This window comes from Dryobates pubescens, chromosome 1 (genome assembly GCF_014839835.1).
Source record: "Dryobates pubescens isolate bDryPub1 chromosome 1, bDryPub1.pri, whole genome shotgun sequence".
Lineage (NCBI taxonomy): Eukaryota > Metazoa > Chordata > Aves > Piciformes > Picidae > Dryobates > Dryobates pubescens.
Window position 1 is genome coordinate 62,639,423 of NC_071612.1, and position 15,040 is coordinate 62,654,462.

Below are 15,040 nucleotides of genomic sequence, written 5' to 3' on the forward strand. Positions count from 1 at the left end.
ACAATACATTGACCTAAAGATTAACCTGCCTAGAATCTCATCTGACAGATTCCCACCTGGCTGATCACAAGCACTTCCAGGCCCCCTTTCTCTGGACTGTTTATTGTCAGTGGCTCAATACCTGCATCTCTTCCAGGTAGCCTTGAAATTCTCTCCAATTCTCAACCTGCAACTCGCGAAATTTGTCTTCATCCTTCTGGTGCTGGAGTTGAATGGACTCAGTTTGCCTAGCTATTTTCACTGGCCAGTAACTTGCAGCCCACCTGCACTCCCATGATATAACCAACAAACAAAGCCAAACAAAGTGAGACAGAAAAAAAAAAGAGAGAGAGAGAGAAGCTTTTTGAGCATATGTTTGAAATGTTGAAAAACCCAGAATGACAAACTCCCACTAAACAAGGAAGCTTTACAACAACAGATACACATGTGGTTTCAACAAAACAATTTCCCCCCCACCCCCCAGCTTTTCTTGTTGATATGCAGCCCTTGTGACTAGTCTATTCAAATGGAGAGGGCTGGGAGAAGTGGAGGGCCTTTTTAAAAGGAACAAATCCAGCAAGTGGCTGAAAAGCTAGGAGACAGCAAAATAACAGTTGGCATCCACAGGGAATGTGTGTCTTTGAATGTATTCACAAGGAACTGAAAAAAAAAAAAATGGGGTCAGTCTTGGTTTGTGGCTTTTCAGAGCTCCTGAAAAAGGCAGTCTCCTGTTAAGCAGGGCAGTGAGGGGCCAGGCTAACCCAGATGCAGTCAAACCCTGGAGAGCAAGGCTTCTGCAGAGTGTCCTGGGGAGTGTAATGCAGGTAACAGGAAAGGTTGCACAAAGTGCCTGCTCATGCCAAGGCAAGTTTTTTGGTTCTTGCTCAGCTGCAGCCTGTTACCCTGCTGGATTTGCTAGCTTGTGTGCTCTGTCAGATGCAAGCTTTGCAGCACTGGGCTCTGGGTCACACCTGTGGTGGCCTCAGTGCCTGGGGATGCAGCTATTGCCTACTAGTTCTGCATGAGGTCTGGTTAGCAACCTTATAGCTGCATCTGCACTAAGCTATCCTAGAACTGAGCTGCTTACCTGCAGCTTCTGTGGGGTCTTTGCACTGTGTATCCCATAGTTCTCCTTTCAGGAGCACTTTGCAGAGACTCACTCATGTTGCAAGCACACTGGACCAAGTAGATGTCATATGAGAGGTGCTTCCAGGGCTGAGCTGACTTTAGAACTTGTAACGCTCTGTTTGTGCCCTGACTCTACTACTGGGGCACAGACAGGCCCCTCAATATGAATAATATCGCCAAAGATAATAACTAAGAAGAGACTGCATGGAAAAGAAATGCAGTAATAACACAAGGTTCATGTTCCTTTTTATTCCTATGAAAATGCTGGCAGTCTTCCTACCTTGGAAGTGTTCATTCAGTTCCAGACAGAGACTAAACTGTGCACTTTGAGACCTTGCAAACATCTCCAAACAAACAAAAGAATTTTAACACATTGAACAGGTTAACAGCTACCAGCTTGCCTTGCCCCAGGCCAGAAGACACCACGAACCCACGTTTCTTCTCTATACATTTCACATCAAGAATACAGTGTTCATATAGCCTGAGAGGCACTTAAAAGTTCTGCTGGACTCTCTGATAAGACACACAGCCCCTGAAGCACTAGGAATGGCAACTGCTGCAAAGTGTTCCACTTTGACAGTGGGAGAAATGCCTTGTGCTCACTTGTCATTGAAATCTTCGTCAGGAAGAATGTAAAAGAATTCCTCCAGGATCTCGTAACTTTCCATGGCTTTCTTAATCAGTTTCTGCACAGGGTGAGAGAAAGAGACAAAAAATAAAAAAAGAAAAGACAACACCTTTAGACCATACTGATTCCAGCTCCCTGGTGTAGAGCAGCCCTGAAGAAAAGGACTTGGGGATGCTGGTGGATGAGAAGCTCAACATGAGCCACCAGTGTGCACTTTTAGCCCAGAAAGCCAATCAGATCCTGGGCTGCATCAAGAGAAGCATAGCCAGCAGGTCAAGGGAGGTGATTCTCCCCCTCTACCCTGCTCTGGTGAGACCCCACCTGGAGTACTGTGTCCAGTTCTGGAGCCCCTGTTACAGGAAGGATCTGGACGTGCTGGAAGGTGTCCAGAGGAGGGCCATGAGAATGATTAGAGGCTGAAGCACCTCTCCTGTGAGGACAGACTGAGGGAGCTGGGGCTGTTCAGTCTGCAGAAGAGAAGGCTCCAAGGCCTTCCAGTATCTTAAGAGTAGATGGTGAGAGAGATTTTAGGGTGTCAGGTAGGGATAGGACTAGGGGGGATGGAAAATAATATAAAAATGGATAGATTCAGTTTGGATGTCAGGAAGAAGTTCTTCACCATGAGGGTGGTGAGACAGGTTGCCCAGTGAGGTGGTAGAAGCCTCATCCCTGGAGGTTTTGAAGGCCAGGCTGGACGTGGTTCACTGTATCACTGAGGTTGGAAGAGACCTTGAGGATCATGGAGTAAAACCTGTCACCACAGGCCTCATGACTAGACCATGGCACCAAGTGCCATGTCCAATCTCCTCTTGAACACCTCGAGGGATGGTGACCCCACCACCTCCCTGGGCAGCCCATTCCAATGATGAATGACTCTCTTGGTGAAGAACTTTCTCCTCACCTAAGCCTCCCCTGGCGCAGCTAGAGACTGCGTCCCCTTGTTCTGGTGCTGGCTGCCTGGGAAAGCAGGTTGTCCTGAGCAACCTGATGTAGTGTGAGGGGTCCCTGCCCATGGCAGGGGAGTTGGAACTAGACGATCCTTGAGGTCCCTTCCAACCCTAACAATTCTATGATTCTATCTCATTTTCATGTGGTGCCTTTGAAGGGCATCAGTCACACAAGCTGAATGTGATATACACTGCTTCTCTGTTGCATGAAGAGGGAGAATGGATTTAGAGCCCCTTGCCCAGGTTTGGAGCACAAGCCCTATGAGGAGAGGCTGAGGGAGCTGGGGTTGCTTAGCCTGGAGAAGAGGAGGCTCAGGGGAGACCTTATTGCTGTCTACAACTATCTGAAGGGAGGTTGTAGCCAGGTGGGGGTTGGTCTCTTCTCCCAAGCAACCAGAACAAGAGGACACAGTCTCAAGCTGCACCAGGAGAGGTTTAGGCTGCATGTTAGGAAGAAGTTCTTCATGGAAAGAGTGATTGGCCATTGGAAGGGGCTGCCCAGGGAGGTGGTGGAGTCACCATCACTGGAGGTGTTTAGGAAGAGACTGGATGAGACGCTTGTTGCCATGGTTTAGCTGATTAGATAGTGTTGGATGATAGGTTGGACTCAATGATCTCAAAGCCAACCTGGTTAATTCTATTCTATCCTATCCTATCCTATCCTATTCTATTCTATTCTATTCCTTGGCATGGACAAGTTGGCTTACAGCTTGATGCCTTTGTTCCCCACTTGTTCAGCTGGGAAAAGACCTACGCTTTGAATAACTTTGAAATCACTCAGTGCTAGAATGTCCTATGAGAAGAAATACATCAACAGCAACAGGAGCACTTGGTACCAGAAGTATTTTCTTGAAAACAACACAAATGCACACAAATGTAGAATGGATCATCAAGGTAGGAAAAAAATACCACAGAGAAGTCTTTTAGGCAAAGTTTTTAACTGCTATTTTGTTTTGCACAGGTATTTAGATTTGTGATGTCTATTTAAAACCACAAATCTCAGGACTTAGAGAAATACAAAGGTGGGAATGTGATAGCATTGCATGCAAAGTCATCTGAGTGAAAAAAAAAGTGGAGTTCTGCTTCTGAGACACCATACATTGCATTGACAAATTTCTTCCTTATTTCCCTTGGTGTCCCCTGTCCATAAGGAGATCATTCCCTACCTCCTGCACAGCCAGCTGCTCAGGGACTCCCTTCATCCACTCCCGCAGCTCAGCCAACTCCTCGATACTCTCTGGTTTCCTATGCATTTTGCAGCTGACATCTTTATATACACCACAGATCTGCAAGAGGACACAGCAGAGAAAAGGCCATCAAAAAGTCATTAATTGCTAATGAGCAAACTGGAAAAACCTTCCATGATCCACCCACTTCCCATTCTGAAGGCGGTCTAAAGTGATGAATAACACAGTCCCGTTTCGTCTTTTTCCTTCCACAGTCTTTCTCATCCATCTCATTTGAGCTCAAATGGAATGAGATTGCCAAAAAAGAGGAAGAGGGACCACATGTATGTGGCTGAAATGATGACAATAACAGACTTGGACAACCCTCTGTGTTCTGGTTATCCTCAGAGCAAGCAGGTTATCTTCCGGTTATCTACTAGGCAGATCTTTTCAATCCACATTTTCAGAAGACGACAAGGTCTTGAAGAACTTCATCTCAAGAGCTACAGCTTTCAGGAATATAATTTATTAAGAGCATATGGTACTTGATTTGGTTAAGTCTGCAGATCTCCCCTCTAGTAATTTGTTTTTAATAATCACTCCAATGCAATCTTTAAAATGCCTTCATTAACACGGCCTCAATTGCTGTACTTTGAGCAATTTCACAAGCATAGAGACTTCAAAAGCAGAAGGACAAGACACTGACAGATATCTATAGAACCAAGTAACTTACACTTTCCACCTGCAAATGGAGGGTTTTAGCCAGTATGTCCAACATGGAAGTGGCAAGTGCCTTGTATTTTTTGGACAGATTTTGCTTAACACCTTCTACGTCGACATGAAAGGGACCAATGACAATAGAAAGAGGTAATGTGTTGAACACGCTCTCCATTTCAGACAAATATGTGTTTACTATGCTCTTCACCTCCTGGGCAGATGGACATTTCTCTTCATAGTCTCTGTAAGTAAAAACACCACCAAGTAAGAAAAAAGTAACATAAACCTTCAGATTATTTGAACATGCAGGATGTCCAGGTGGGTCTGCCCAAGGGATCGAGACATTAAATTCATCCTGAGTATGTTTGCTGTTATTAAAAGACAGATTCAGAGAATGGTTTGGATTGGAAGGGGTCTTTAAAGGTCATCCTGTCCAACCCCCCTGCAATAAACAAGGACATCCTCAACTCGATCAGGTTGCCCACATGTCTGTTTGAACATATGCAGCACAGACTGAGAGGGCTCCAATGCCTTCTAGACCTTCTCACCAAAGAGATGTCTACAGAAGAAGAGAGGGGAGTTTGTACCACAGTCAAGCACATGGGCTAACTTTACAGAATCACAGAATCACCAAGGTTGGAAGAGACCTCAAAGATCATCAAGTCCAACCTGTCACCACAGACCTCATGACTAAACCATGGCACCAAGTGCCATGTCCAATCCCCTCTTGAACACCTCCAGGGACGGTGACTCCACCACCTCCCTGGGCAGCCCATTCCAATGGCAAACGACTCTCTCAGTGAAGAACTTTCCCCTCACCTCGAGCCGAAACTTCCCCTGGTGCAGCTTGAGACTCTGTCCTCTTGTTCTGGTGCTGGTTGCTTGAAAGAAGAGACTAACCCCCTCCTGGCTACAACCTCCCTTCAGGGAGTTGTAGACAGCAATAAGGTCTCCCCTGAGCCTCCTCTTCTCCAGGCTAAACAATCCCAGCTCCCTCAGCCTCTCCTCGTAGGGCTTGTGCTCGAGGCCTCTCACCAGCCTCACTGCAACCTCGTTTAACTGACCAAGGGAAGCTACAGTAGCAAAGACACCCCATGTGAAATCCATCTATCTGGTTGACAAGCATACAGCGAAGGCTCTGTTTCAGTGTCCTCATGCTATGGTTACAAACACCATCATTGGAGGTGTTCAGGAAGAGACTTGGTGGGGTGCTTGGTGCCATGGTTTAGTTGATTAGGTGGGTTGGATTAGTTGATAGGTTGGACACGATGATCTTGAAGGTCTCTTCCAACCTGGTTTGTTCTATTCTATTCTATTCTACCCAGCAGAGGAAGCTAGGCTGCCCACACCTACTTGCACTGCAGGTAGTGGTGTCGACAGGCCTCCAGCCTTAGAAGATGTCTGTACAAAAATACATGGAACTAGCAAATAGCTTGAGAACATTACTGGGAAGCAACAGAAGGGAGAGACTCAAATCCACAACAGGTTTTAGTGAACAGTCAAGTACGGAGTGGAATAAAACCACAGAACAGCTGCAGAGAAGGAGTGTAAGAAAGAGATGGAAGAGCTAATAAGGCAAAAGAAGAGGGAGAGACAAAATGAAAGCACTTTGGAGGAGGCACTTTGGTGGAGGTCAAGCACTTCAGTGTATTCTGGGAAGACTCAGCAATTTGTCAGATAGGGTTTGTAAACTGATTATATTGGGATAACAAAAGAGAAAAAGTGCTTCTCTCCTAATGTTTGGAGAAAAAGTGAGGGCTAAAAAGATCATTAAAGTAACAGAGGCTAAAGGACAGCAGAGGTGCAAAGAGCTCTGGCAGTGAAAACAATGAGGCTGAAACAGAAGAATACTGTTGCTCTCTACAGAACGTTAACAGACACTGTTTGAGGAAGGTCAGAGTCAAGTATGCTAACTGGATTTCCAAAGAGGATAAGTCATTTTTAAGGCCATTAATATGTCAAATTACACTTACAAACATGACAGGATTGTGACTGCTGTCTGAGGCAGAAAGAAATTCTCACTGCCAGCACCAATGTCCTCTAAAACCACAGACCATTGCCTGTGTCTGAAGACCTCACATCTGTGGCATGTTACACATATCTGAGGTCCTAGAAAGGATCCTGCATTCTCACACACATCCACAAAGCCACTTCTGAAAAGGCTTGCCATCTGGCTTAGAGGAGCCTTTGTCAGAATCCACTCACCTTAAGAAGTAGTGGGCATCATTGTTATTTAGCTCCAAGTACTTCTCATATCTCTTGGCATAGGCTTGGAGGACAGTCAGTGCCTTTTGAATGGCAGACCGCAGAGTTTCACGCAGTTCCTCCACTTTTGGTTCATGCAAGCCCACTGAGTTCAGTAAGGGTGTGCCTGGGATATGTAGGTTGTCCAACACATACTGAAAGAGGAAGGAGAGAGATCTAGAGAGGACTAGCAGAGCTAACCATGTCTCCTCAGGAGAGAGGCAAACCAGTCACTAGTGGTACCTTTGGGAAGTCATGCAGTCCATCCTTCTACATTGTGCTAGGAACTGCTTTATCAGCTTTATGATGCCCCCAAAGAAGGAGGGTCTAGGGAGACAGGTCTTTGACAGTAACAGGCAGAAGGATGCATATGCAGAAGAGATCTGCAGCAGACTGACAGCACTGGAAAGGGTGCTCTTTCCTTTATCAGTCTGCTTTTATCAGTTGCCATGATCTTAGGGCATCCAAGCTACCTAGGACATGTCTCCAGAGAACCTGCAGCATGAAAGCAGAGATAGCAACCCAACAAAATCAGAACAGAACTGCATGAGCATAAAGCTGTGCCCACATTAATTTCACAGGATTCCCAGCTACCGATTTCTGCAACTCTCTCCCTCAGTACAAGCTGAGGGGTGTCTATGCCAAGCTGCAAAGCACTGAGATTTGCACAGCTCTATCACTGTTGACATAGAAGAATTCACCTTCTCCAGCAGTGGGACAGTGTGAGTCACCAGGATTCCCTTGTTGAACAGAGAAATGAGGGACCTCTCAAAGCTCTCCAGAGAGGGGATGAAGTGAACACCACTGCTGTCTAGCACAAGTTTTGTTACAAAGAGTGGATTCCTGTGAAATCTGCAGAGAGAAGAGATAAGGAAGAACAGGGATGCTTTTTGAGACAATGATACACACCATATTTATCCAGTGCTGGTACAAGAATGCCTACTGCACAGGAAGGGAAAGCAGAGGAGACAAGAACCATCCCATGCAGCAGAGGGTACGCAACACCACGTTCTGAATTTATCAGTAAAGGCATTAAGAACTCCTGCCTGTCAAAGGTGAATGAAGTGTCAATCATGACACACCCAAATCCCCAAAAGTCATACATTTATGTTGAGAATTGGAGCTGCTTTACAGAAAAATTGCAGATGCTCTTTAAACCTGGCATCCAGCATCTCCATTATACTCCTAAAAATGCACCTTCTGGAAGTTATATTCCATATCTACCAATCTTGTATGTTATCAGCATGGCTCAGGATCTGCTGCAGTCACTGTCAAGACTTCCACTGATTTCAAGGTAAAAGGCCTCAGGTGAGTGGAAGTTTTTTAAAAGCTTGTAGTAATTATTTGCTCCCCAGGGAATGCTGGAAGTGGCTGATTTTTAGAACAATATGTCAAAAGCAGCAGACCTTGGTTCTTACAAGTTGCCTCGTATCACTAACAACAGCTTGAAATCACTGCTAACAGCAGCCAGCCCTGTGTCACTCTTCCATACTCCAGCAACCTTGTCAGGTGGAGGACTAGGGGAAACAGCCCAGCCCAAAGCTTCATCAGAGCGAAGGCAAACCTTGCTTGCAAAACCCATAGTAAGAAAAGAAAATGGCACTACATCCTTCTGCTCTTTTCACCCTTTTTTCCTCTCCCTTTCTTACCTGTGGGGACTACTGATGAGGTCATCTCCCCATTCCATGTCCTTTGACCAATTCAGGATGCCATGGCAAGCATCCAGCATAAACTGGGTGAAGCTGATCAGCGAGTCCCGGACCAGACACCGCAGAGAGTCCTGACACATGAAGGTGATGCGCTTCATCAGCTTACACAGTTTGGACATCTGGTAGGCATCCCAGTGTCTTTGTTTCAGGTTGTACCAGCCTCTGCCTGCATTTCTCAGGTTGCTCTTTACTGCAGTCTTTAGAGTATTGATCCAAGTATCCTCGAGAAACATCTGTACCTAGGCCAAATTAAACAAGCAAGCTGTGTCATCCTCCAAGGGCTGATGGGAAAGCAGTATGGTGAGATTAGCAGCTGGGTGGGGCTTCTGGACCCTTCTCTGCTGTGAAAGGCAACTGTTCTCTCAGAGCTGTAAACAGCAGCCCTCAAATCCATGCAAACACATGTGGCATTTGAACCTGGCAACACATCTTCACTCACAAAAGATCTACAGAAAGAAAGCCTGGTATCAAAACCCAGGAGTGCTCTATTCTTTCTTTTCATACACAGTGTTTCCTTTGTGTTCTCTTTTCTAATGGAGCAGTATCCCTGGAGCTGCCTGCCTATGTCAGGGTCCCTCATAAAAAGTTGTGTAGACAGTATGATGAGCAAGTAAAGGACAGAATGTTGTCTTCTCTTGACAGCTGAGGAGAAAGAAGGGAAGAAGCCAAGGGCAGCAGCAGTCTGCAGTGGTTTAATTTATTAAAATACCACCAAGTGTCACTTTCGCTCCACAGGCAGCTGCTGTGTGTAATAAAACAACCCCAGTCACCAAGTGCATGACAGCACTGCCTAGCTGAAACAGCATGGGACTGGGAAGGACCAGCACATGTCCTCTGATTTATTGTGGAACCCTGTGCAAGCTACTCCGTGTGGCCATGTCCAGGGTGCAATGTGCTGCCCTCATTCTTCCGGTGAGAGTTTTTGTCCTAGTCTGTCTGCTGGCATTACAAGCAGAGTAATTTAACTGCATAAAGAACAGAGTGCAAAAGGTATTACCTCCAAGAGTGCTTCAGGGGGGGATCAAAGCTCTTGTGCCTTTTAGATGAAGGGATGGGGAAATAAAACCAGAAAAAAATGGAGACTTTTGAGTACCAACCAGGACTGTTATCTACACAGGGATGGAAAGAAGGAAAGAGGGGCTGTAGCCCTAGGTAGCCACTTGTTCAACACATGACTGAAAGCATAGTCAGCACTGGCTGATGTTAACTAGGGTCTATGGCTGTTCCAGCCAATTCTCCTCACATCCCAATAAATTTGACACACACATGCAGATTCCTCCCTGCCCCACCCACAATGTCTATGTCTCCTTTGCAAGCTCATCTGTGTGCAGGTTATTGATCTGCAGATGTTGCATCTGTCTAATACATGCTGACAGTCCTGCTGGCTGCTTCATATGTTCACCCACCACATTTCCCCTGCTCACCTTAGAGAAGTTCTGGATCTGGATCTGTTCAAACTCTTCCAAGCAGACACACTCAGTTAAGGTTAAGTTAAACAGTGACATGGCAGCTGCCTTGTTGCACTCATCTTTCACCTGTGTAAGGAGAAGGATGACTTCTGGCCTGGTCAGGAGCGAGGCAAAGCTGAAACGTTCTTGTTGCTCACAAAAAGGATAGTCTGGGATCCAGACGAGCCCTGGCACCAAAAGAACCCCAACATGTTATTGCCTGCAACATGCACCCCAGCTTCTGGTTTAGAGAAGAGTACAGCTCCCTTTGGGGCAGAGCTTGTGAAAAGGATTCTCATGCACAGGCATTATCATGTAGAAGTATCAGCAGAGGGCTGGATTAAAGAGAGAATTTCTGCAGGTTCCCACTAGGGGCTGAGGGACTGCCTTGGTGTCTGACCTTCCTGAGGCTTTGGCTCATGAAGTTTCCATGAGAAAGAACATGGGACTTGAAGAAGCTTCCCACTGAGGCCTTAAGGTGCAGCTGAATCACCTCATCTGAGAGAGGCCACTTGTGAACCACCTCAAGGTATTCCAATTTTTGCAAGATCAAAGTGCAGAAAATATGCCCACTCACCTTTCATTGCCATCATTTTCCTCCAGTTTGGGACTCTAGAGGGCCATGAGCCCTCTTTTCACACCTGAGGTATGCCACAGCTGACCACAGCAAAAGGGGGGCAGCCAGAACCGAGCAGAAGACAGCTAAGCCAATGAGACTGCCATGCATTTGGTGCCATTAAGGGTACACGGGCAGTCACTGCAGCCTAGCTGATGGATGGTAAGGAGTTACACTGAGGGAACAGGAATGTGCTAACATACCCTAAAAAGCAGCAGACATGCTCAAAAGTCACACATAATCTCCTGCTGCTGCCCATTATGAGCCCTAATCATTATGATGAACCTGAAAGTTTATGAAACAAAACACCAATCCTATCAGAGACAAGAGGTCCTACAATCCTGCTGAGTTCAAACTGCTTCACTGTGTCCCATACCTTTCTCTGGTACTTTCTCCTTCTCTTTCTCTGGCAATGTGACATAAAAAAAGGTCTCTGGTTTGGATGTGACGACTCTGTCAAAGGCCATCCTGTTCATGGTGCGTTCATAGTCTAATGCCACTTCTGCCTCCAGGCGGCACATGCAGTCTAACAGCCTGGTACAAGAGATGGAAACCATGATAATCCATGGTGTTTGAGCAGAAGTGGTGGGTCTGTAGCTTTACTGCAACAACCACCCTTCACTCCCTTACTCCTGGATTCTGCTGACCCAGAAGCTCACCATAGTTTAGTTGATTAGATAGAATCATAGAATCAATAAGGTTGGAAAAGACCTCAAAGATCATCAAGTCCAACCTGTCACCACAGACCTCATGACTAAACCATGGCACCAAGTGCCACATCCAATCCCCTCTTGAACACCTCCAGGGACAGTGACTCCACCACCTCCCTGGGCAGCACATTCCAATGGCTAACAACTCTATGAAGAACTTCCTCCTCACCTTGAGCCTAAACCTCCCCTGGCACCGTTTGAGACTATGTCCTCTTGTTCTGGTGCTGATTGCCTGGGAGAAGAGACCAACCCCCTCCTGGCTACAACCTCCCTTCAGGTAGTTGTAGACAGCAATAAGGTCTCCCCTGAGCCTCCTCTTCTCCAGGCTAAACAACCCCAGCTCCCTCAGCCTCTCCTTGTAGGGCTTGTGCTCGAGGCCTCTCCCCAGCCTCATTGCCCTTCTCTGGACACGTTCAAAAGTCTCAATGTCCTTCTTAAATTGAGGGGCCCAGAACTGGACACAGTAGGCAAGGTGTGGCCTAACCACTGCTGAAGACAGGGGCAGAATGACTTCCCTGCTCCTGCTGGCCACACTATTTCTGATGCAGGCAGATAGTGCTGGATGACAAGTTGGACTCGATGATCTCAAAGATCTTTTCCAACCTGGTTAATTCTATTCTATTCTCACCTACTACTGAAGGCATTAGGACAGCTGTGAAGACAATCATAGTATCACAGTACATCAGAGGTTGGAAGGGACCTCAAGAGATCATTGAGTCCAACCCACCTGCCAAAGCAGGATCACCTAGGGTATTCTGCACAGGAATGCATCCAGGTGGGTTTTGAAAGCCTCCAGAGAAGGAGACTCCACAACCACTCTGGGCAGCCTGTTCCAGTGCTCTGTCACCCTCACTGTAAAGAAGTTTCTCCTCATGTTGATGTGAAATCTTCTATGTTCAGGCTTGAACCTGTTGTTTCTTGTTTTATTACTGTGCACCACTGCAAAGAGCTTGGCCCCCTCCACTTGAGACCCTCAGATATTTATACACATTGATGAGATCCCCTCTCAGTCTTCTCTTCTCAATGAAGTGGCCAGTTAAGCTACCATCTGGACATTTGATAACAGAGGTAAATGTCCTTTCAGATCAAAGCAAAATCTGCACTGAGGGTGCACAGAGGGAGAAGCATTGAGGAGAAAAAGCCAAGAACTGAAGCAGCTCACTGTCAGCTCTGGAAAAGTTGGGCTATCTGAGATGTTCTGCCTACTGCCTCCTGCAGTTTCTTCAGCTAAGATGTGTTTAAGTGCTGAAACCTTGCCCTAGGAAATCATCATCTTTTACCTCAAAGCAGGCAGAGTACTTTTCTTTATACTTCTATTTCTGCTCACGAACACAGACTAATTCCTCTCCTGCTCTCCGGTTTAGGCTGGCAGACCATGCAGACCTGCACACCTTCCTGTCTCTGAGCAGGGCAATCAGTCATGGCTAATTCCCAGCGACACCACCAATGGCTCATGATTCATCAGCCCAGGGACTCTTAAAATGCCTTCCTGATACAAACTGCATCTCAAAGAGACACTCGATTATATCCAGGTGTTTACATCGTGCTGTGCAGATCGTCTTCTGATTTTAGCAGCTGTTAATGAGCAGAAGAGTCACCAACAGCTCTCTGGAGACAGCTGGTGGTCTGCAGATCAATTCAGCAATGAGTGATCTGTTTTGTGAAAGCACAGGGAGACAGCAAGGTCAACCACACCATTTCTGTCCACGCTTCCTGCTGTTGAAGGCCACTTAACTGCAGGTGTAAGCATGGCTCAGTGGATCTGCATATGAAGCATATCTGCTTCATCTGGGAGTACTGACAGATCACCCATCCTGTACATGTGTCCCTGGGGCTCTTTTCCTACCTACTACTGCTGCCACTCTGGGCATGATGGAAGTATGCACAGGCTAGAAAGCAGATGAGATCCACAAGCTATAGAATAGAATAAACAAGGTTGGAAGAGACCTTCGAGATCATCGTGTCCAACCTATCATCCAACACTATCCAATCAACTAAACCATGGCACCAAGCATCCTGTCAAGCCTCGCCCTGAACACCCCCAGCAACAGCGACCCCACCACCTCCTCAGGCAGCCCATTCCAGTGGGCAATCACTCTCTCTGGGTAAAACTTCCTCCTAACCTCCAGCCTAAACCTCCCCTATCAGTTGGATACTGAAGATCTGCCACCACTGCCACTTGTTTATATCCCTGTGAAGCTCTGCAGTATTAATGGACTGAAGGCTGAGACCTCAGATACACATCTGATGCTTTACCTCTCATCTGTCTTCAGTTTGGGAGTATTCATGGCCAACAGCTTTATCTTCTCCAGGCTTCTCCCACTGATGCTGTTTTGTCCATCTGTGGGCATGCTGTCCACATACTGGTGATACCTTATCAGTGCCTCTGTCTTCTTACGCAAGCTGTGAGCGGAAGCTACCCGCTCTGCAAACACCCGGGGATCTTCAGCCAGAAACAGCAGGCAAACTCGTGGCACCCAGTACTGACATGGCAACAATGGGGCTCTCCCTGGGAAACAAAAGTAAAGCTTACAAGGGTCTACAAGGGAACACAAAATCACTTGCAATGCTGGCAGCAGCTCTTTGATGGATTAAATAATTGGGCTGGCTTACCGGTGATCAAAATGAAGGACCAAAGCTGAGGACAGCAAGAGACAAGAAGCATGGAATGAGTAGCATCTCCAAACTTTTCAAAAGGGGGGTACTTGATCTTAATCTATTGACATATCCCCTCAAAATGGCACTGGCCCAGAGAGACCATCATTTAAGGCAGGAAAGATGAGAAACAAAGGAGAAGTATCTCCAAAGGGAAGCCCTCAAACAGGTTGTCCAATCAACGTATGGAGTTCTCTTCCCTAGAGGTTTTACAGGACTGATTTAACAGACATGTCAGGAGTGGTAACAGGGAGAGAAAGTAAATGATTTCCTGATGTCCTTCTCATCTCCACCAAAGACCACCATAGATTATAGACTGGCTCTCATTAGGTCCCTAAAGGCCTTACATGAAACACACCTTCTGGAGTTATTCCTCCATTGAGAATGGGTCTCCCCTCTTCATCCTGTACCAGCCCATCCTTATCTGTTTTATGGACCAAGTAGAGCTCTGTCTCCTTGTCATAATCCAGAACACCAACATCCATCCACTTGTAGATTAACGTCTGGTTTTTGGGATCCTCTGGGAGAATCAAGGATTAGAAAATAAGGTTAGTCTATTCTCCTAGAGACTACAGCAAATGGACTTTCCTGATCAGATTGGTGAGGCCACAGTTAAATCCATTTACTAGTTTGAATCTGAGTTAATCTCACATATTTTCTGTTGTGATCAACTAAACGCTGAACTTGGGTTTGACAACTTAGCATTTTCCATTTTTCTCCATCCCTCTGTGGGTTCTTTGTGGGCTATCCTACCAGTGCCTGCTTCAGGCAGGTATTGTCTCATACTTGGGTCCCACATATCCCAACATCTTCTCTTCCAGCTTCCTGATTCCTTTATCCCTAGATCCAGCCAAGCCTCTGAAGGCTGCCCCAGAGCTGCAGTCAGTCTGCATGCCAGCTGCTATGCTTTAAAGTGCAGATGTGTCAATAGGAACTGCAGCCACAACTGGACAAGAACCAATACAGCTGTACCTAGTGATACCTTCCATTAGGAAGGCTCTGAGTGACAGGAAAACAACAGATGTCCACAGCACTTAATTTGCCCCGGATTTACTACTTGGATTTCCACTGCAGTCTGCAATTGACTTCTGAT

The 15,040-nt window shown here is 46.4% G+C and overlaps 1 protein-coding gene across 1 annotated transcript in view; it reads right to left on the reverse strand.

The window, feature by feature from the left end:
- Positions 1-15,040, reverse strand: part of DNAH1 (dynein axonemal heavy chain 1) — a 134,007-nt gene that overhangs the window by 61,678 nt on the left and 57,289 nt on the right. The window contains 11 exon segments of the mRNA XM_054178053.1: positions 122-263; positions 1,711-1,793; positions 3,849-3,968; positions 4,582-4,807; positions 6,771-6,964; positions 7,511-7,661; positions 8,459-8,757; positions 9,943-10,154; positions 10,959-11,116; positions 13,549-13,801; positions 14,306-14,467. Coding sequence (XP_054034028.1) covers positions 122-263; positions 1,711-1,793; positions 3,849-3,968; positions 4,582-4,807; positions 6,771-6,964; positions 7,511-7,661; positions 8,459-8,757; positions 9,943-10,154; positions 10,959-11,116; positions 13,549-13,801; positions 14,306-14,467 — 2,000 coding nt within the window.